The 22,644-nt window shown below is 41.0% G+C and overlaps 1 protein-coding gene across 5 annotated transcripts in view; it reads right to left on the bottom strand.

Moving 5' to 3' along the window:
- Positions 1–22,644, bottom strand: part of LOC129501357 (myomegalin-like) — a 182,000-nt gene that overhangs the window by 148,787 nt on the left and 10,569 nt on the right. For all 5 annotated transcript variants that reach the window (XM_055312440.1, XM_055312437.1, XM_055312443.1 and 2 more), the window contains exons 2-3: positions 13,513–13,568; positions 9,345–9,496 (exon numbers count right to left, since the gene is read on the bottom strand). In XM_055312440.1, the coding sequence (XP_055168415.1) occupies positions 9,345–9,496; positions 13,513–13,568 (208 nt within the window). The remainder of the gene's footprint in view (positions 1–9,344; positions 9,497–13,512; positions 13,569–22,644) is intronic.

The raw sequence follows: 22,644 nt of genomic DNA on the forward strand, positions 1-22,644 counted from the left end.
TCATTCCATTTTCTCCCCTAAAACTCAGAACCATACTGAGACCCGTAGTCTACACAGCCTTTTCTTGATATAACTGACCTGATGACAAGAGAGCTAACAACAGAGTTACTACATCAGGTTGATAAATAAACCCTATCTTTGACAGCAGCAGCATGTGGATAAAGGACAGGGATTCAGATGACGCTCTGCTGTCTTCCCTGCCATAGATACACACCCACACCACCCCCAATCCTAGAATAACAAAGTACTATGGTCACCATCACAGTAGAGCACTGTGAACTATATAAAACCAAAACAAAACAAATAACAACTCCTCTGGACACCAAAAATAAATGGGCCAGCCAGAAATAGTGCTGTTAGAGAAGGTTAAATGAGCTCCATGGCAGAAAGGACAGCTGAACTGCACTGATACTAGAAGATCCCAAGGACTCCTAGGCTCCAAACTAGCTTCTCCATCCATTTGGTCCAACCAATACCAGCAGGACTTGGTATTGTTTGTTCACAACTGATTCAACCCTGACAGATTATATGCTGAGCTTCTAGTATTCAGGGAGTGACATATCAGTTTATGGCCTCAATTATTTTTCTAGATTTTCAATAATCCTTTCTCTATCCTTCTCTAGTAAAGAAAGTGATTTCAAATGCACAGCTAAGACTTTCTCTAAGCATAAGAGCTAAGAGCTCACAGTAATACCATGAATGATCATGGCTACAACAATAAAGCTCTGACCATGAGAAGTGGGGGGAGAGAGACACAGCCAATCTGAACCTCAATCAACACTCAAGTGCTCCAGCCTTGACAACAAGCCTCTTATTTCTGAACTCACTATGCTTTTTGCTGCCTCCAGACATGGGTGGCAGCATTAACCCGAAATGTCACAGCTCTTCACCTCCCACTCAGCTCTGACTTAATTACCTGCAACTTGCTCTTAGGACTTGACTTACATATTACTCAGTAAAGGACGTCTATCTGACCCTAAAGCCTGGCTGAGGGCTCTTCCGGAGTGCTTCCACACTGGGTACCTACTCTTATCAGAATTATCTGTTTGCCTGTCTTGCCAGTTAGAGTTAGAATTTTTCAAGAACAGGAAAGAGTTCCTTTTTTTTCTTCCAAAAATGAAAATCATTTCACTGGTTTTTGTTGCTATTGTCTTAATGATCATAAAAGTACTACATGTGCTTGCTCCAGTTGCTCCCTTTCTCAAAGGATGACATCATCTAGAAGTTGCCCAAGCAAGAAAGCTTGGCATCATCCATACATCCAAAATACAACAACAAAGGAAGAGGCATGTCTACTCTGTACCAGGCACTACACTAATCACTATATCTAGTAGTGAATGAGACAAACCCTGTCCCTGCCATCGTGGAGCTCAGATTCTAAAGAAAAGACAGATCTTGAACAAAGAACTCATGTTGGTTTCTTGTTGTTTGTTTTTAAGATTTTATTTATTTATTCAAGAGAGACAGAGAGAGAGAGGCAGAGACACAGGCAGAGGGAGAAGCAGGCTTCTCGCAGGGAGCCCGATGTGGCACTCGATCCCGACCACAGGATCAGATCCTGAGCCAAAGGCAGATGCTCAACTGGTGAGCCACCCAGGTGTCCCAAGAACTCATGCTGTTAAAGGGAAAAGTGCAAGGTACTTGGAATTTACAAGAGTGACATCCTATCTTAGCCTAGCTAAGATAAGAATGGAGAGATGAATTGGTGGAAGGTCATCTTCAGGCTGCTTCTCTCTCAGTGGCTCTGCAACCAGTCAATAGCTTAGCCCTGCCACTTCTGCTTTTGCAGTCTCGTTCTCTTTCATCTGTCCATCTCTCCCACTCCTACACTGTCAGCACCACCAGCTGCTGCCCAGAATACTGTCACAGCCTCCTAACTGTCCTCTCTGCCTTAGACTTTGCTCCTCCAATCCAGAATCCATGCAGAAGCCAAAGGAAGTTTTCTAAAAGGAAAATCCAATCAGGTCACCTTCCTCTACACAACCTTTCAGCCATTCTCCATTGAGCTCCGTTAACATTTAAAAGCCTCTACATAACTTGCAAGGCCCTACGTGCTGGCTTCTCTCTCTTTCTCTAGTCTCAAGACACTTCTCCACATTCCTTGCACCCAAGCCCTAAGGCATATTAACTCGGTAAGGTTCTTTCTCAGCTGAATCTGGATTCTTGCTATTTTCACTGCAAGGAACATTCTTCTTTCTCCCATCCCCAGCCCATATTAGTGGCTGATTCTTATTCCTCCTTTGAGAATCTTGGTTAGATGTAGCCTTCTTTAAGAAACTTTCTCTGAACCCTCCCACCCCCTCTTACTGAGTTAGGATCCCCAGCTATATTGTGTAGCATCCTTTATTTGTAGGGTAACAGTCATTATATTTGTTGTAATTGATTAATCTGTAAAGTCTAAGAGAGCAGGGACCCTGTTTGCTTATTATTGTATCTGCAGTGTTTAAGACATTATGTTGTATATAGTAAGAACTCTGGAAATATTGGTTGAGGGCTCAGATAAAATGAAAACATAATTAAAAATTTGGGGGGATCCCTGGGTGGTGCAGCGGTTTAGCGCCTGCCTTTCGCCCGGGGCGCGATCCTGGAGACCCGGGATTGAATCCCACGTTGGGCTCCCGGTGCATGGAGCCTGCTTCTCCCTCTGCCTATGTCTCTGCCTCTCTCTCTCTCTGTGTGTGTGTGACTATCATAAAAAAAAAAATTTGGGAATACAGAAAGTTATAAAGGCAAAAATCATAGCTAAATCCATCACTTAGACATAATCGTTATCAATATTTTGGTGTATGTATATCCTTCCAGGCACTTCTATTTTTCTCTCCCTCATAATAAGATTTTATTTTATGTAATACTCAAATTGTTGTTGTTTTGTTGTTTAATCCTAAATTTATTATTATGGACACCCTTCCAAGTCAGTACATTGCTCTATGACATTCTGCTGTATGCATATACCATACTTGAAATAATCCTCATCTTTAATGGATAATTAGATTATTTCTAATATTTTATTAATAGAAAGAACATTGAAGTAAACATTCATCCTTGAACACACATCTTTTCATGCAGGAAGCGTCTGGATTTCCTTCTATCTTTAAGTCCTTGTGGGGGTGAAGAGGCTGCCTGTGGTCACTGGTGCTGCATTAAAGTTCTCTACATTGCAGATAATCCTAGGCCATAGGCAGGTGGGGAAGGGGAATCATTTCACCAAGGGCCAAGTTTTATCATCATCACTGTACTGGTGGCCTTTGTACTTTTTCACCTCTGCCATGTACTTGGCCCACGTGTCATGAAGTAAACATTCATTCTTTCATACACATTTATACCTGAGCATTGTGTATATGACAGCTAGAACAGGGCCCAGCACACGAGCTGCACCCATATGCTGAGGGGATGTGTATGAATGAACAAACAAATGAAATGAATAAGGAGATCAGCTGTCCACAGAGAGGCATAATAAAATTGTGGCTAAGAGCTCAGGCTCTGAAATCAGTACACTTAAGTTTAAATCCCAGCTCAGCACTTTCCAAGCAATCACCAGTCTTCCTGGCTTCAATGTCCCTCTCCATACAAATGAACACAATGGTTGTACTAACTTCAAAAGGCTGTTATAGGAACTGGGTAAGATAATGCAAGTTAAGAAAGCTCATCCCATAGAGCCCTGAATGCTGTAAATACGCAATAAATATTACATAGTATCATTTTTATTGCTGTTTAAAAATTTATTATTGGAAGGGTGCCTGCGTGGCTCAGTTGGCTAAGTATCTGCCTTTGGCTCAGATCCTGATGCCAGGGTCCTAGGATTGAGGACTAAGTCGGGTTCCCTGTTCAGTGGAGAATCTTCTTCTGTCTCTCTCTCCCTCTCCCCCTCCTCCCTGCTCATTCTCACTCTCTCTCTCAAATAAATAACAATTTTTAAGAAAATAAAAATTTATTATTGGAATGGAAATTCCTTAGAGTCTATAGGAAGACAGAGCTTCTCTTCATATACAGTGAAGAATAGAAAACAAATTCTAATGAAATAGAAATAATAATTAAAAAAAGAATTAATCTCATTGCAATGCCACTTTTTTTAAAAAAGATTTTATTTATTTATTCATGAGAGACAGAGAGGCAGAGACAGAGGCAGAGGGATAAGCAGACTCCCTGAGGAACCTGATGCCGGACTCAATTCCAGACCTGGAATTACGCCCTGAGCCCAAGGCAGACATTCAACTGCTGAGCCACCCAGGCATCCCGCAATGCCACTTTCTCCAATAGAAGTGATTGTTCTCTTTCACATCTCTTTCACATTGGTAACCATACCTGTTGGAGTTTCCAGGGTCTTCCAAGTTTTGTCATTTCAATCTTTTGGATAAAGTTACTTTATTAATTATATAACCAAAGGTGAGATAAGATATAAGTTTGTGAAGTTCATATATTATATATATATATATTTATATATAAATACAAATCATAAAGTGTTTTATTGTAACATTTAGGTTTTAAAGCCTGGTTTGGGGGCAGCCCCGGTGGCGCAGCGGTTTAGCGCTGCCTGCAGCCCAGGGTGTGATCCTGGAGACCAGGAATCGAGTCCCACGTCGGGCTCCCTGCATGGAGCCTGCTTCTCCCTCTGCCTGTGTCTCTGCCTCTCTCTCTTTCTGAATAAAGAAATAAATAAATCTTAAAAAAAAAAAAAAAGACTGGTTTGGCAATTCCTTTAATCTTGTGATGTTTCTCCCACTGTTGCCTTAGATGCTATTTCAACTAAATCTTGTGTAATTTAAATTTCTTCTGCTCATCAGATTGCACAGCTTTTTGAGAATGGTAACTACTCTACATCCTCTATAGCACTCAGAATCATTCCTTTTACTCAAGAGTTAAGGAAAAGAAAAAAAAAAGATTGATCTGATACATAATCTTTGGTAATGTTGCTTAGGAATGAAAACACTTCGAAAGTTCTATAGAATGACTATGGAATCCCTCTGAAAAGTCATGTTTAAAAAGAAAAAAAATTTAGGGTGTCTGGCTGGCTCAGTTGGTAGAGCATGTGTCTCTTTACCTTGGGGTTGTGAGCTTGAGCCCCACATTGGGTATAGAGATTACTTAAAAATAAAATCTTTTAAAAACAAAAGGAAAAGAGGGGCACCTAGGTGGCTCAGTCGATTAGGCCTCTGACTTTTAATTTCCAGGTCATGATCTCAAGAGTCATGAGATCAAGCCCTGCACAGGGTTCCATGCTGGGTGTGGAACCAGCTTAAGATCCTCTCTCTCCTTCTCCCTCTGCCCCTCCCCCCTCCTCGCCCCAGTTCAAGGGCTTGCACATACTCTCTCTCTGAAAGGAAGAAAAGAGAAAGAAAGAAGAAAGAAAGAAAGAAAGAAAGAAAGAAAGAAAGAAAGAAAGAAAGAAAGAAAGAAAGAATTCTGTGCTTATGGTTGCTCAAAGTTTAGGACTGCCCCTGCCTTTCCTTGTTCATCCAACAATTTTTTGAATGTCTCAAGACGCCAATGAAAATAAAACCAGTATGCTTGGGGCACTGTGGTTTGGGGAGCACAGATGTCATTTTTCTTTTTTCTGTTTTTTAAATGAGAGTGTACGTCAACGGATACATTCCTTTCCCAAGGTCATAATGACAGAGAAACAACTGAAGAGGCACTGGGAATGGCTGGCCCTAAAAAGCAGCAGGGACGTGAGCCAGATTCACCTCATCTAGACTAGGAAGCCCATACTTTGATAACTCAGATCTTCATAAAGGTAGAATAGCCCCTTTTAGGGCTTTTTTTTACCCCTCTCTCTCCACAGACTTCAAGATCCAAGTGGAAAAATTTGCCAGCATGGGTGGGGCCTCAACAGGCTGAATCACTGTGGTTGGGTTGAGACTGCCAGAGAAAGCTGGCTTCAGACTGCCGCTAGGCAAACACTGCAGCTGGTTTTGCTGGCATTTTCATGTTAAAGACGGCATTATTAGAAAATGAGTAAACATGAGAAGGCGGTGGAGGCCGCCCCTAGAACTTACAGCCACAGACCCCACACCCCTCTATGAATTTTATTTAGGAAATGGCATTTTGATTCTATCTGTAAAACCAAACTGTACACATTCCACTAATGTAGCTTCTTCTCTGAATGGTCCTTTCATTTTCCAAAAACCTTGAGAATCACTGGGGTTGTCCTGGCTCAGCCACTTTATACCTGTGCAGCTTTATACAAGTTATTTGAGGCTTGGTGTCCTCACAGGTCTAATGGATATAATAACATCTATCTCATCAGTTAGGAAAATGAACTGAAAAACAGATGAAATAAAATATGTTAAGTGTCTCAAAAAAGTGCCTGGTATATAAGGAACACCAAATAAATACTATTTATTATTGCTAGTTACTGTTACTATCTTAATAACCCTGGTCAAATATTTCAAAAAGTCTCTTACTTTACATTTACAATTTTATCATCCCATTAAGTGAAACACTGTCTTCCTTTAAACCCATCATTAAAAACAAACATACTTTTCTTGATTCTCAGTTTCTCATCCTGGCAAATCAATTAACACAGCAATATCCAAAGGAGATTTACAGTTTACTTAGAGAAGACAGTACCACCCTCTGCTCCTCTAAGTAGGAAGAGCTCATAGTTCCCGTCGAGTTACCTGCATACTTTTGCCAAGTATGCTCCCCAGTTTAGAAAGTACTCACTGTTTGGGGTCACAAAAATAATGGATTTTTTAGGACCATGTTAGGGGACATTGGGTAGGTCTCTTTGTTTCTCTTTGTGCCTTTACTTCTTGCAAAGTAAGTACCTCTTGTAAATTGGGATGGTAATTATGTTTCTTCCCAGGGTTGTGGTGAGAATGAAATGAGACAATAATGCACACACTCGGGGCAGCACCCGGAATGCAGAAAGTGACTGGCGTATGCTAGTTTTTATTACCCACATGCTGCTCTGATTTCACTCATCCCAAATATGCCAGGAGTGGGGTGGGGGTGGGGACCCATGAGACAGCACATGGCAAGGGTGCTGTATGGGAAAGTCATTCTGACTCAATAACTGTCAGGGCTTATCATTATGGTACATACAGTCCATGACACTAAGAACATCACAATTCCTATGAGTCCTGGCAATGACCTTTTTTTTTTTTTTATAGTTATCTCCAAAGACCCGAGAATCGGATCCTCAGCCTTTATTTTTTTTTAAAGATTTTATTTATTTATTCATGATAGTCACACAGAGAGAGAGAGAGAGAGAGAGAGAGAGAGAGGCAGAGACACAGGCAGAGGGATAAGCAGGCTCCATGCACCGGGAGCCCGACGTGGGATTCGATCCCGGGTCTCCAGGATCGCGCCCTGGGCCAAAGGCAGGCGCCAAACCGCTGCGCCACCCAGGGATTCCGCAATGACCTTTCTGACAAAAAAGGTATGTCGTTGTCTCATTGTTATTTATTACCTGACACACAGAGAGAGATGTAAAATATCCCTTGCTGGCCTTTTCTCTATGCCCTCCCTTGGTTTCTGTCAGTGGTTCCCAGTCCTGAGAAAGTGAGGACTAATCCTCCATCTTCTACCAGGCCGCAGAGGGAAAGGACTTGGAAAGGTCACATCTGAGAAGTCAGCTGAACTCTTCTGCGTGGTGCCATCCTGTTCATTTCCCTCTGTCCCTCCACCCCACCCCCGACTCTTTCTGTCAACAGAGGTGGCTCCCTCACTTCTCTGCTACAAATCACCTCTCAATCAAAAGGAATACACCTGCTTTGAGGGGCACTGCAGCTCTGCTTGCTTGTTCTGCACTGCAGCAGATGCAAAAGGTGAAAAAAAGAGGAGGGGTTGTTAGCACTCTCCTTCCTACCACCAGCACCACACAGCTGTTAAGAGATTTAGTCTTCAAAACCACTTAATATTCCCACAGGCTCTCTGTGTCTTTAAAAAACAAACAAACAAAACCCCACAACAGTATCCATGACAACTGAGTAAAAAAAAAAATCCACCAATACTAAGAGTAGGCTCTTTAATACTCAGCCACAGTTTATATGAGCATGTTCTTTGTCCACAGGACTAACTGGCAGGATGTATATTAGGTCCTTGTGAAACATCTCTATTCACAAATTATGGGGGTAAACCCATGTCAACACTGCTCTATGCCCCTTTTTGGAACATGGAATTATATTATTTTATGTCAAAAGCTATCAATCCAAGAATGAAAGGAAGCCACCTATCTGAGCACCTGTTTACACAGTACTCATGTGTGGCCTGAACCTTGGGCAAACCCCCAGGGGGCACCAAAGAGCTATTTCTTTTTTTAGCACCCTGGGATGTAAGAAATCCTGTGTGCTCTTTCCAGGTCATATAAATCCCAATAGACAAGTTCTATTGTACAGACTTCCTGGGATCAATCCAGGGCACAGGGAGGTGGGGACTTGTATTACATTATCAGTAATTTGGCTCTTGGCCAAATCTAAGGATAAACATCTCAAGACACACAGTACTTCAAGAGTTGAATCAGAAGTTTCAAGCAACAGGGATGCCTGGGTGGCTCAGCAGTTGAGCATCTGCCTTTGGCTCAGCACCTGATACCAGAATCCCAGGATCAAGTCCCACCCACACTGGGCTCCCTGAATGAAGCCTGCTTCTCCCTCTGCCTGTGTCTCTGCCTCTTTTTGTGTTTCTCATGAATAAATAAGTAAAATCTTAAAAAAAAGTTTCAAGCAACAACGTCAGATTCTTTTTGAGAAGCAAATGATTGTGGCTGAGGCCACCTTATACTGCAGACAGTATCCAGACATGTAGAGTGGTCCAAGCCAGCCACCGAGAATATAATGCCAGCTGACTGGACTAGGTCTCCTGGGCTCACTATGGTCATTACAGATTCTCAGGGTACCATTTACACTTCCTAATTTGGGCACTCGGGTAGCTCAGGTACTTAAGCATCCAACTCTTGATTTTGGCTCAGGTCACGATCTCAGGTTTGTGAATCGAGCCTTGTGTCAGGCTCTATGCTGGGCAGAGTGCCTGCTTAAGATTCTCATTCTCCTTCTGCCCCTCTACCCAGGCTCACACACACACACACACACACACACACACACACACACACACTTTCTCTCTCTCTCTCTCAAAACAGCAGCAACAACAACAAAACTTCCTAACTGATTGGAAAAGTAAACCAGGGATAAAAATGGAAAGACAGAATCATTGGTACAGGCAATTGTCCATGAACCAGAGTATTTGTACATGCATTCATTGGGACATATACTCTTAAAAGAGACATCATTATGGTTAGAATGTCCATAATCCAGACTAAGCCATGGGTCATATTTTTATGAGACATCACTATCCCTTGATGCTCCTTCTAATCGGGATAACAATTATCCACCCACATGACTTACCTTCTCAAAGTCTCGAAGAGCCTGGGTCTGCACCTGAGGGGGTTTTTCAAATGCTCTCAAGGAAGGCGTCTGTCCAAAGGAGGCCTTTTCACCACTTCGCCAGATTTGTGATTGCACTGGAGGGCCTCGATCTTTAGTGTCACTAAGAAAAGCTGCCAATAAAAGAGAACAACAAAACACTTTCTATAACAGTAGCATGAGGATCATTCTAACTGGCACAATCCAGCAGAATTTGGTTTCTGCAAAATACAAACCACTTCTGGGCCACATGGAAACAGTTCACATAAAGTAGCCTGTGATTGAGCATATTAATAGTGGTCCCCAGTGAAACACACCAGTTTATGTCAGTGCCTCTTTATGATTTGATACTCCTGCTACCCATCAAGAGGTGTAGTCTCTTTCTTTAGCCTTTGGATCTGGGTTGGCTTAGTGAATTGCTTTGACCAAGAGAATATAATGAAAATGTCACTGTATGAATTCTAGAAACTAAGTCTTTGAGAGGACATTCATTTCTGTTCTTGCCTTCTTAGAACCTCAAGACCACTCTACTGTGAAGTACCCGAGTTTACCCTCCTGGAGGAGAAAAGGCCAAGTACAGAGGGAATGGAGATGCCCCAACTGACAGCCAGTCCACTGGCTGCCAGGTATGTGAATTAAGCCATCCTGGAACCTCACAGCCCCAGTCAAGCTCTCAAAAGATTGTAGCTATTTGAGTGATCCCAAGTAAGACCAACAGAGGAAATGCCCAGCTTACCAACATACAAGATATAAATTATTGTTGTTTTAAGCTCTAGGTGGGCAAACTTTTCCTGAAAGGGCCAGATAGTAAATATATTAGGCTCATGTGTCATACCATCTCTGTCAAAACTACTCAACTCTGCCCTTGGAGCCCAAAGCAGGTGCAGACAATATGTAAATGAATGAGCACAATTGTGTTGCTATAAAACTTTATTTATAAAAACTGACAGTTGGCTCATGGGCTATAGTTTGCTGACTCCTGTTTCTTTTTCTTTTTTTATTTTTACTTATGATAGTCACAGAGAGAGAGAGAGAGAGAGAGAGAGAGAGAGAGAGAGAGGCAGAGACATAGGCAGAGGGAGAAACAGGCTCCATGCACTGGGAGCCCGACGTGGGATTCGATCCCGGGTTTCCAGGATCACGTCCTGGGCCAAAGGCAGGCGCTAAACCGCTGCACCACCCAGGGATCCCTGACTCCTGTTTCAAGCCACTAAGTTTTAGGGCAGTTTGTCATATGACAAAAAAATGACTGAAATAGCTTCTCTCTCTCTCTCTCTCTCTCTTTCTCTCTCTCTCTGTCTCTCAAATCAAGCTACTAGCTAAGAAGTATCTCTACAAAGCTCTCTCTAGAAAATTTTTCAGGTTATCATTTAGGAATAATAGCAATTATTACAACTAACATCTTTAACATGTATTATAGTCTACGAATTATCTTCACACAGATTATTTTGTTTATAAAGTTACTACCACAAGTGAAATAGACTGATGTGATTATGAAATCCATTTTACTATCGAGTAAATAAAAGTTCAGAAAGTGTGCTTGATCAAGATCACGTTGCTAAAAAGTGGCAGAACCATGCCAGTGCTCTCCCCACTCAATCATACTAGCTGTATGCTAATACTGTAAGATTTTAGCAGCAAAAGAATTGTAACAGGTCTAAGAGTCAGGGGAAAACAGGGAAGGGGTAGAGATGCAATCATTCTATTCATCAAAGGGAGAACTGCCCTGAGAGAAGCTAGTGAGGATGAAGTTGCTGTTAACCCTCTGCCTGCATTTGAGAAGTACCATTGTGAAAAAGCAAGAAATTGGGACTTCCTTTAAGCGTAGTACACAGAAGACATTGAATTCAGGTGGGTTTAAGATTGTAGACTCAGAAAAAAAAAAAAAGATTGTAGACTCAGGTAAAAGAAATAGAAAAATACATCTTTTCTTTCTTGGTTGACAGAAGGAAGCAATGACCCTTTATAATTGCACTTTTTTTTTTTTAAGTCAGAGAGAATGACAGCCATTGCAATCCACTGAACTCCACAGACAGCCTCAGTGCCAGTAAGAGCAAAATGAGCTGTGGGTCACTCTGCGCCTCACTGAAGAAAAATTAACTAGATACACGCTTTTGAACAAAGGATACAAGAAGCAAAACGTCATCACATGCTTTTTCTGTCCTTTCCTTTTTTTTTTCTTTTCTCTTTCCTTCCTTCCTCATACATTCTTGTCTCCTTTGTCAAAAATTAATTAACCATATATGCAGGGACACCGAAAGCAAAGGCACCAAATGCAAAAATAAATAAGCAGGACTACATCAAAATAAAAGGCTTCTGCTCACAAAGGAAACAATTAAGAATGAAAAAGCAAGCCACGGGATGGGAGCAAACATCCTTCTCTCCCTCTTTCCTTTTCTTTCTGCAAACTTGCCAGAATGAGCACAAAAAGAGGTCTCCTTTGGAGTCAATAGACTCAGAATTTTTTTCTCTAAGAAAAGAAAGAAAAACAGGAGGAAGACAAAAAAGGATCAGGAAGATGATGGTAAGGAGAAAAATGAAGAAGATAAAGTATGATGTAGAAGAAAACAAGCATGAGAAATAGGATGATTCCAGTGCAGCTTTTTTTTTCTTGTCTAAAAGTATTTAACTCCCCATTACGCCACTGGTTTTAAAGAAAAAAGGAACATTGCAATGTAATGCATTGTATAACTTGCTTTTAAACTGGACACTGTACAGTGTCTTCATTTGTGTAAAATCAATACAGTATCAGGTATATCTTTCGATAGCCCTGTCTTCAGTAGTATTTTCTTCTTGCCCAGTAGAAGATAGGGGGTTTAAGTCAGAAAAGAAATTTAAAGCAGGTTTTATTGGTGCATGGCACAAATTAGTTATGAATAGAGATAGTGTTTTTTCATATTCAGTTGTTTTTGATTGAGCTTGTACAAAATAATTGTTCTGTTACTTACATACCACTTTATGATCGCAAATTAATAATAATTATAGTAATGTTGCATCTATTTTGTTGATACTCTGATTATTTCTAAGTCAACGCAAATGCTCTACTAAAGGGAAATTGGAAAGAATTATTTCTCCCACATTTAAGTGAAACTAAACAGGCTATCGAATGGAAGATATTTTGAATAAATAGAACAATACATTATAGTTAGATTAGTGGAATGTGATGGAAGAAGAGTCTTTTGAAACTTGGATATGAATCCTGACCACTTGCAAATTGTGGGAGTTTAGGCAAATCTCTTAACTTGGCTGAACCTCATTGCCTTGGTAAAAATGGGAATAACAATATTGCCTCACAGAGCCTCTACATGGATAATATAGAAATAATAAATATATGGAAATGATAAATGAAAGCACTCAACCTAATATCTTGCCTGTAGTAGGCATCATCTCTACCTTTTGATTTTTACCTCAAAATGGGAGGATCCTGATTTTCAAAATGAGTATGGTAGATCCTTGGAATTTGTAGATTTAACAACCACAACTACAAGTTCTAATTTCAAGTGACTCTGAAATCCTTAACACATTCAAATTAAAAACTTTTTCCATGTTGTCATATGAACCATCTGTGCTTTAAGGCTGGTATGAAAAAAGCAAATCACTTAGCAAAGTAAGTAGAATCCTTAAATAATTAAAAGTCTTTGTGAAAAACATTCCCCAAAAGAGACTTATCTTCACTTTGGTTTCATAATTCAAGTGGATCCCTGGCTAATGATATGATATTATTATGAATACACTAATAATATTAATAATATTTGCTGGGTGCTTATTCCTTGATAAACTGTACAAAGAGCTCCTCTCACTTAATCTCACTTACGAGGTTGACACTATTATTGTACCCATCTTAATGGCATATGAGGAGAGATTTCATCTTAGTGGCAGAATCTATTTTAATCTTTTTACAAGAGACTTTAACTTTGCAATTACAGAATCCTTAAAAGCATGAAGAGTTCGCATAAGTATTTTGATCATAATCGTACTGCACCGTGCTGGGAAGGCAGGAATCTGTGTTACAGTGATATGTGCAAGTCTGGAAATTCACAGAAAGTCTGAGAAAATTACCATGATGACTTTAAAGGGTCTATAATTTAAGGGGAATTATGATCAGCAAGAAATCAAGAATTTATCAAGGTAAGGCCCAGGGCCTCCTTACCTGCTGCATGACTTGTTCTGGGTACCATCTCCCCTTCATCCTCTGCAAAGTAATCTCTGTGGAGAGAAACATATTGTTAATTAATGAGAGACTACCCCACATGGTCCCCCATCCCTGGGGTGGCAAGACCCTGTGTTCTGTTTTATTTCTCCACAAGTATTCATTAAGCTCCTACTATGTACCAATGGCAGTGTTCAGTGTGGGAGATACAAATACAAACCCCACAGGAAGGGCTTCCATCCTCAATAAATACATGTAAAGATAGCCATTGGATAAACAATTTCATTAGAGGGAACAGCAAAGACCCCAAGTTGGGAAGGAAGTTAAAACTGATAGAAGAACAGAGAAAACCAGCGTTGCCACCAGACCATGCAAGACCTTGTGGGATGGGGTAAGGATACTGAGTTTTATGTAAAGGGCAGAGGGAAGCTACTGAAGGATTTTAAATGAGGGAGTGAGTGGTAAATGACCAGATTTAGCTTTTAAATAGATCATTCTGGGACGCCTGGGTGGCTCAGCAGTTAGGCGTCTGCCTTTGGCTCAGGGCGTGATCCTGGACTCCCAGGATCGAGTCCCACATCAGGCTTCCTGCATGAAGCCTGCTTCTCCCTCTGCCTGTCTCTGTGTCTCTCATAAATAAATAAATAAAGTCTTTAAAAATAAAATAGAATAAATAGATGATAGATAGATAGATAGATAGATAGATAGATAGATAGATAGATAGATCATTCTGGCTGCTGAGTGAGACCTGTGGAGGGAATCCAAGTGGTGGAAAAGAGCAAGAAGTTGTGATAGTTTTAACTAAGAAAAGACAGTGGAGATGGAGATAAGCAGAAAACCTCAAGGTATGAGTAGGAAGTAGAACTGACTCAGAAAACTTGGAAACCAGATAGTCTAATAACTGTAATGTTAAAAATACAATGGTTCAGAAGCAAGAGATGTCGGTGCCCAGCACAGTGAAAGTCACCATCCTCAGCACAGGAGGGAAAATTTTTTTCAAAATATAGTCAACAAGTTACTTGTCAAGCACCTACTATGTTTTTAGGCACTGTTTTAAGCACCGTGAATATGGCAGTAAACAAAACAGACAAAAATGCCTACACTCATGGAACCCAAGGGGAAATGAATAAATAAACTATGGAGAGTAATTATAAAAAATTGAAGAAAGGAATGGAGAGAAGGAGTGCTGGAGGTATGGCAAGGAGGAAGGGTTTGACATTTTCAGTAGGCAGGATTTCTCTGAGAAGCAATAGGGGTAGTCATGGGGGTACTGGGGCAAAGAGTCTTCTAAGTAGAGAACATTAAATACAAAGGCTCACAGGAAGGAGCATGCCAGAGTGTCTGGGAGCAGAAGGGAGGCCAATATGGCTGGGCAGAGTGAGCACATGGTGAGGAAGCAGTAGGAGGTGAGGTCTAGGAAGTAATGGGAAGGCTGTGTAAGGGGTCAGATTGTATAAGGCCTTTCAGGCTGTTGAGAAGCATTTAGCCACTGGAATCTTGTGAGTCAAAAAGAGGGGTGACCTGAGTGCTGAATGTTTTAAAAGGCCTGGCTATTATTTTGACAACAGACTGGGTGGGGAAGGCTGAAACAGAGAGCGGATTGCCATAATCTTACAGAGAGATGCTTTCAACATCTCATTTATTCCTTAAACTCTTGGGTACACCCAGTTCGTTGTTTCAAAAAGAGTTCTGCAGACAGAGATTGAGAGGGCTTCTCTTTTTCAAAGCCAGAAGACACTCACAGGGTGGCAGGAGAGAGATTGGCATTTGTTTAGAAATTGCTGTTCTTCCTTCTGGGCCTCAGGGCTGGATGTTGGCATGAATCTTCACTTTGTTAAGTTCCAGATGGACATCAAAGTCCCAGACAAGGCACACTGGACTACACACACACACACACACACACCACTTGGTGACTTTTTTATTATTCAAAAGCAGATCTCTAGGTCATCTGCCTCTTTCCTGTCACTACCTCTCATTAGAAACTTTCCCTGAGAGTGGAACAGCTAAAGAGATGAAGGTACTACTTACGAATCCCCCACTGTTGAGATAAAGTAAGGGAAGGATGTTGAAGCCATCAGCCAGAACAATGTCTTGAAACATTTGTGGGGAGAAAACCTACACTCAGCTGCTGCTGTTCAGCAATTGAATGGATTCCTTTGTACTAAGCCTGCAGACTCAGGCCAGTAAGTGTCCATCTGCCATCAGGAACACGGTTATCCCTCAGGCCAAGTTCAGCCAGCCAACCTGCTTCTATTTGGTCAGCATGAGGCTGACCCACTTCTAGCTTCTCTTAGAAAATGAATGGGTCAGGGATCCCTGGATGGCTCAGCAGTTAAGCATCTGCCTTTGGCCCAGGGCGTAGTCCGGCGTAGTCCTGGAGTCCCAGATCGAGTCCCACATGGGCTCCCTGCATGGAGCCTGCTTCTCTCTCTGCCTGTGTCTCTGCCTCTCTCTCGGTGTGTCTCTCATGAATAAATAAATAAAATCTTTAAAAAAAAATGAATGGGTCTAGCAACACAGGACCTGCCTTTCCATCTAGGGGGATAACCTGCCCTCTTTCAACAGAACAAATATGTGATCTCCAGCTTGCCACGGTCCCTCTCCTATCTCTGCAGTCCTAGCTCGTATACTCAATGATACCCCCCTGGCTCTGTGTAGGTCTCTGGGGCTGTTACCCGGTATAGATCAAGTGCAGACAGAATTTCATTTCTGCTTTAATGCATAGTCTTGAGAATGGATAAGGAATATGTGGTATATAAACACAATGGAGGATTATGTAGCCAAAAAAGGATGATGTGTCATTTGAGACAACATGGATGGACCTAGAAGATATGATGTCAAGTGAAATAAGTCAGTCAGAGAAAGACAAATATGATTCCACTCATATGTAGAATCTTTTAAAAACCCCAAATGAATAGACAAAAAAATGCAGAATCGGACCTATAAATATTGAGAATAGACTGATGGTTGCCAGAGGGAAGGGTGGAGGGGAGAGCAAAATGGGTGAAAATGAGTGGTAGATACAGTCTTCCAGTCATGGAATGATAAGTCAGAGGGATGAAAGGTACAGCGCAGGGAATATAGTCAATGATATTATAATAGTGATGTATCGTGACAGATGGTAGCTCCACTCCTGCTGAACATAATATCTAAACTTGGGAATCACTATATTATTTATCTGAAATACCACCATGCTGTATACTGTATTAAAAAACAAAACACAAAAACAAAACAAAACAAAGACACGGTCTTGGGTAACCTATTTGCTTCAGCATGCAATTCACTAATCTTTGAGGATAAACTACTAAAACGGGTTCATAAATCACTTTCACCTCTTGGGCTTCAGTTTCCTCAAATATTTGTAAAAGAAGTACATGGATTTTTCTAAGGTCCCTTGCTGTAATTTTGCAATTCTATTACAATAGACACTTAACCATAAAACTCCTTTTAATACTTTCCAAGGATCTGGAGAACTTTCCAGACATGATCTCATTCAATCCTCTTTGCTCTGAAGATTCCACATTATAGATCAGGAGTAGATTACAAGGCAATGCATCTAGGCCCCATGAGATACTTTAGCTTCTCCAGCCCACCTACACCCTCTCTGAGCTAGCTGTCTGCCCACTATGAATCAATAAATGGAAGGATAGAGAGGTCACTTTGGATGGGTACTGAGTTAATGGCCATACTTATAGTCTCAGGAGATTTTTAAAAATCACTTTAACTCTATTAACAGCTCAAGTTCCTTCTCTTATTGCTCATCATCTGCTCCAAAAGGTTGGGAAGGAATTTGATGCTCCCCCAGGGAAGGGGTTCACAGTGAAGAAACACAAGGTATATGTCTAGGGGATTTCAATTTGTGACAACAACCAATAAACCAAAGTGCAAAGAGAATTGAGATATACTAGAGACAGATTCCAACCTATGCCATATACGCACATGCACACAGCTTTGTGAAGCAGTAATATATATGTGTTGGTAAATTCTTCCATATTACCCAAACCTGGAAAACATTCGTATGGCCTTGTCCTAGTTTCTGAAACTGAAGTGTTTGTAGATTTATTTTTTAACATCAGACCATGAATGACTCATGCTCAGCTAGCATATGGTTCACCAGGGCAGTCACAGCTCTCCCCCATAAATGTACATATACAATCTTTCTCCCAAGATACTTTTACCTTAAATGGTATTCCTGTATAAATGAACTCAATGTTAGGTATAAATATACCCCAGTGAGCCTTATCCTTTTTCTCTCTCCTTCTTCAATCTCCTAATACTGATACCAATTCTACTGAAGTTACAGTTATTAAATTTTGCCAAGCCACTCTCTTGCTTAATTTGAAGAACCAGGCATTTTCCAAGTACAACCCACCCACAAGCTGTTTGCCTGCTCAATTTCTGCATGGTATCTTGCTCATGATTTCTTGATTTGCTGATAAGTAGCTAAGAAGATACTGGACTCAAACAACACATCAACATCCGATATCCCATATTACTAACTTTTCCTACAGGTTCCCAGGGTGATTAGGTTGAAAATAAACAGAAAATAATTGATTCTTTCAGAGCCATCTGCTACACTCTGATACTCTGCTGCTGTCAAACTGTGCTCTGAGGATTTTTTCCAGTAATTTCCTAAATATAGTAGTTTTAATTATGTCAGGAATATCCAAGCACTCAATTTTGCTTTGCTTAAAAGTGGACACACTGACATAGCTCTTTTCCAAAATGTAAGCAGCTCACTGGTGCCAATTGTCTATTCTCTCCTAACATTGTGGGGAAGCGTAGAAATGTGGGTCTTCCTTCCTTACCAAAGGGTAACACTAGGATGGAGCCTGCAGAGAGATATTTTCTATAAGGAAGCCATTGGTCTTCCTTTGCAAACTGCACATTTAGTGTTATTGCCTTGTATTTTGGCCTGTTTCATTTGTAGACTGCGAAGAGCAACAGATCATGTTATTGGACCATATTATTCATGAGCAATGACAAGATGGCAACCATACAACTTTACATTACAAAGCAGGTTGTGCAACAGTCTCTGAACTGTATGAGATGGTGGTATCCCAGGACAAAAGTCACCCCCCAAACTATTCCTAAGGAGCTGATGTCCATCCAGTCCATCCCTAGTACTTTCTTCTCCTTGGTCTCACCTATTAAAAATTTTAGCTGAGGAATATTGCTTCCGATATGAGTGTCCAAACTCCCAAAGGGACACTTATTTTCAGGTCCTCTCTCCAGGGCAATCATATCCACTTACGCTGTTGGAGCCCCACACTGTCTGGGTCTCCTCCTTCATCACTTACTGCCACTTTTGTTCAAGATCTCTAGTGTAGGGACAAAGGCTATCTCTTGGAGGCAAAATGTTTCAGACTTCTTTTATATAGCTTTTTTTTTTTTTAAGATTTTATTTGGGGATCCCTGGGTGGCGCAGCGGTTTGGCGCCTGCCTTTGGCCCAGGGCGCGATCCTGGAGACCTGGGATCGAATCCCACGTCGGGCTCCCGGTGCATGGAGCCTGCTTCTCCCTCTGCCTGTGTCTCTGCCTCTCTCTCTCTCTCTATCATAAATAAAAATTAAAAAAAAAGATTTTATTTATTTGTTCATAGAGACAGAGAGAGAGGCAGAGAGAGAAGCAGGCATCATACAGAGAGCCTGATGTGGGATTCGATCCAGGGCCTCCAGGATCACGCCCTGGGCTGCAGGCGGCGCTAAACCGCTGCGCCACCGGGGCTGCCCTTATATAGCTTTTTATTGTTGTTGTTGTTGTTATAAACAAAAATGCAGAAGGGGGAAAAACAATCTGCTATAGCAGTACTTGGAGCAAAAACCTGGGCCATGATTGCTATTTTTAGTTTTTTTTTTTTCCCATTACTTTTCATAAACATTTATTGAGAAGTGGCTTATATGGCAAGTCCTGGGAACATAAAGGTGAAAAAGAAATATACCTCATCAAGATACTAGGATCTACTGAGGAAGGCAGATAGGATTCAATGAGATAATTACATGAATAATGAGATTTAAAACAGAGATTTCAGAACATAAATGAGATAGTTAATTTTGTCCTGGTTGGGGGCGGGGGTAGCTAGGAAATATGCAGAAAACAGAACAGTGAATCTACCCTTACTCCTGCCTGAGTAGGCATAAACTATCCCCAGGACTGTCCTCCCAAATGTTTCTACCTTTCCTTCTCCTTGAGCCTTCTTTCTCCAAGCTCTAACCCTCAGGCAGGAATATTAAGGGAAGTCAAGCGTGAAGACCATTTCTTCATTTGTACTTCCCTCCTCTAACACAGCTTTATGTAACTACTTAGAACCCCCAAATGATTTTAAAATGTCATGCAAGGATGGATCAGGACTAAGATTTGTACTGTAGTAAAAAATATCTATATAAATGGACTAGAAGAGAATCTGCACAAAAGATAAAGCTAGAGGTTTAGGATGGTAGAAAATTCAAGTGAATATCTGCCTTTTTTATTTTCTTCTTTTACTATTTTATACTAAAAGGTTAATTCTTTTTTTTTTTTTAACTAGGCTCCACACTTAGCATGGAGCCCAACATAGATCTTGAACTCATGACCCCAAGATCAAGACCTGAGTTGAGATCAAGAGGTGGATGCTTAACCAACTGAGCCATCCAGTGCCCCTAAAAGGTTAATTCTTATTTTTTAAAAAAGAGAATGTATTTTGATCCAATTTACATTGCCCTTCTAATGAAGCCCTCAATAAAAGATAAACAATGTAGGAGATTAGGATCAGTCTGATCTTCTCAAAGAGTGGGGCTTATATGGTGTGACAGGAAGATTGTTGAAGTTTGCTGTTAATTGGGGTCCTCCTCAGCACTGGACACTGAACCAAACACACATTCTAGTTCCTATATTCTTTTTTTAAAAAAAAAATATTTTATTTATTTATTTGAGAGAAAGTATGAGTAAAGAAGAGGAATAGAGGGAGAAGCAGACTCCCCACTGAGCAGGGAGCCCAATGGGGGACTGGAGCCCAATGGGGGACTTATCCCAGCACCCTGGGATTATGACCTGAACCAAAGGCAGACAGACCTCAACAGACTGAGCCACCAAGGTGCCCTCTAATTCCTATATTCTTCAAGCTCATTTGGCATGAGTTACTAAATTCTGGTTCAAATAAAAATTTTTCTGATGTTCAGAGATCGATTTTTTGCATTTTTATTTTGTATCTACTACATTCAATACTTGCAGATAGAAAAGGGTTGGAAGGAGAACTATGGCCTCCTTTCTCTAATGTGTGAAGCTCTGGCTCTGAGAACTTTTAAATGGTAGGGTTTCACAAGTAGCACCAGCTTCGGAACAAAGACATCGACAGGTAACTGTCTCTGGACTGCCTGTGCCTAACTTCACAGTTCAACAGTTCATGTTTTCTTCCAGTGGAATTCTCCTCAGCACTAATCTTTCATTAAATGTCCATCATTACTGCGGACAACCACCACCACCCACCACCAATGCTGCCACCACAATTAACTCAGTGCCTGATGCTTTCCAGGTAGCATCACATTCAGTCCTAACAAAATCCTGTCAAGTAGGTACTGTATCCCTCTTTCACAGATGAGGAAACAAAGCATACAGAAGGATGAAGTGACTTCCCCAAGATCACACAGCTAGTTGGTGTGAAGCCTGAACTTGGAAATGGCACTTGACTCCAAACCTTTTCTCTTTCCAATATGTCTTACTTCTACCTACACCTCCTACCAGCGAGCTTCCTCTACCCCTGTCTTGACTGCAGGAAAGTGATCCCTGAGAATCTGAGGGGTGGACAGTGATGCTGTGTCAAGATTGGATTTAGACTCAAATTCAGACACAAATTTGTTTTTTGAGATGCCAACTCATCCCCGCCGGACACAGCTCACACTTGAGTATTTGAATACTGGTGTAACAGATGCCATGTGACAAATGAATTCAAATCCTAAAAGAGAAGTGGCTAGTATAACTATTTTTTTATAGGTCCTATCCTGAAAAGTGAGTCATCCACCATTTTATACTTCCTTATCTCTACCCAAATCTCTAAATGTTCATATCTTCCCCGAACCTCTTCTGTGCTAACACTTGCCACTGTCCCTAATAGACAAAGGAAATAAACTGAAAGGCAGAATAAGTGATGGGATAGACAATCAAAACAGGAAAGGCCAACAGTGAACAAGCTCTAAGACTTCTCCTCAGATCTTCTTTTCTCTTGCCAAGAGAGACACTGAGTGTATCTTCTATGTTCCAAATGTCACCAAATCTCACCCTCATTCAGCACCAAAACTGCAAAAACATATTTGAATACACATAGGGTAGAAGTCACAGATGCAGAGCACATAAACAGGGAGGTTATAATTTTTTTCTCATCTCAAGACCTATCATTATAACCTCTGCAAGCTAAGATGCATAATTGGCAAAGCCCCCTCAGAACAGAGACAGCATCCCTCATGAGTCTCCCCATGCATGCCGACTAAGTGTGGGCTGACTTGGCACTGATACAGCAACATCTACTTTTCTCCAGTACAGGGTGCAATTATACCCTTCACTCAACAGACTCTATTCACTGTGAGTGACCACAGCCAAATGGAACTCTGGGGGGCAGTTTTCCTAAGTACTAATAAGTCTTCAATAGCTATGGGGAGTTGCCAGCATCGTTGTGCATCTGCAACAACTGGTGGAAGTTTTATGACCTTTTTTTGCTCTTGTACTAAGTCTTTGGCCTAAAAGGAATGAACGTTGTATTTCTTGCTCCTATCCATCAAGGTTTAGAGAAACAAACCACTTACTCCTATAAAAAGGTAAAGGAAGTTCAAGTAATTATTTTTCTCACTTTGCTACATGAGGTTATCAGACATCCAAATATCTAATAAATTCTCTCCCCCATGCCCAGAATCAGCTAAGACACTGATAGCACTCTTTTCAAAAGAGACGAGAAAATAATCTGCTTCAAATTCAATCATGTCTCTGGGGGATGGTATATGGTCTCTTCACCCACTTCTAAAACTTAGCTTGTACTGTTGACTTTTGGCCCTGGAAATGCACTCTGTACTCCTCAGTCTTCCTTAACAACCAATATTCACAAGGCATTATAGTATGCCAAGGCAGTTGGCACAGTCCATCTCAGTGCCCTAGATCAAACATCAA

This window comes from Nyctereutes procyonoides, unplaced genomic scaffold (assembly GCF_905146905.1).
Source record: "Nyctereutes procyonoides isolate TBG_1078 unplaced genomic scaffold, NYPRO_anot_genome, whole genome shotgun sequence".
NCBI lineage: Eukaryota > Metazoa > Chordata > Mammalia > Carnivora > Canidae > Nyctereutes > Nyctereutes procyonoides.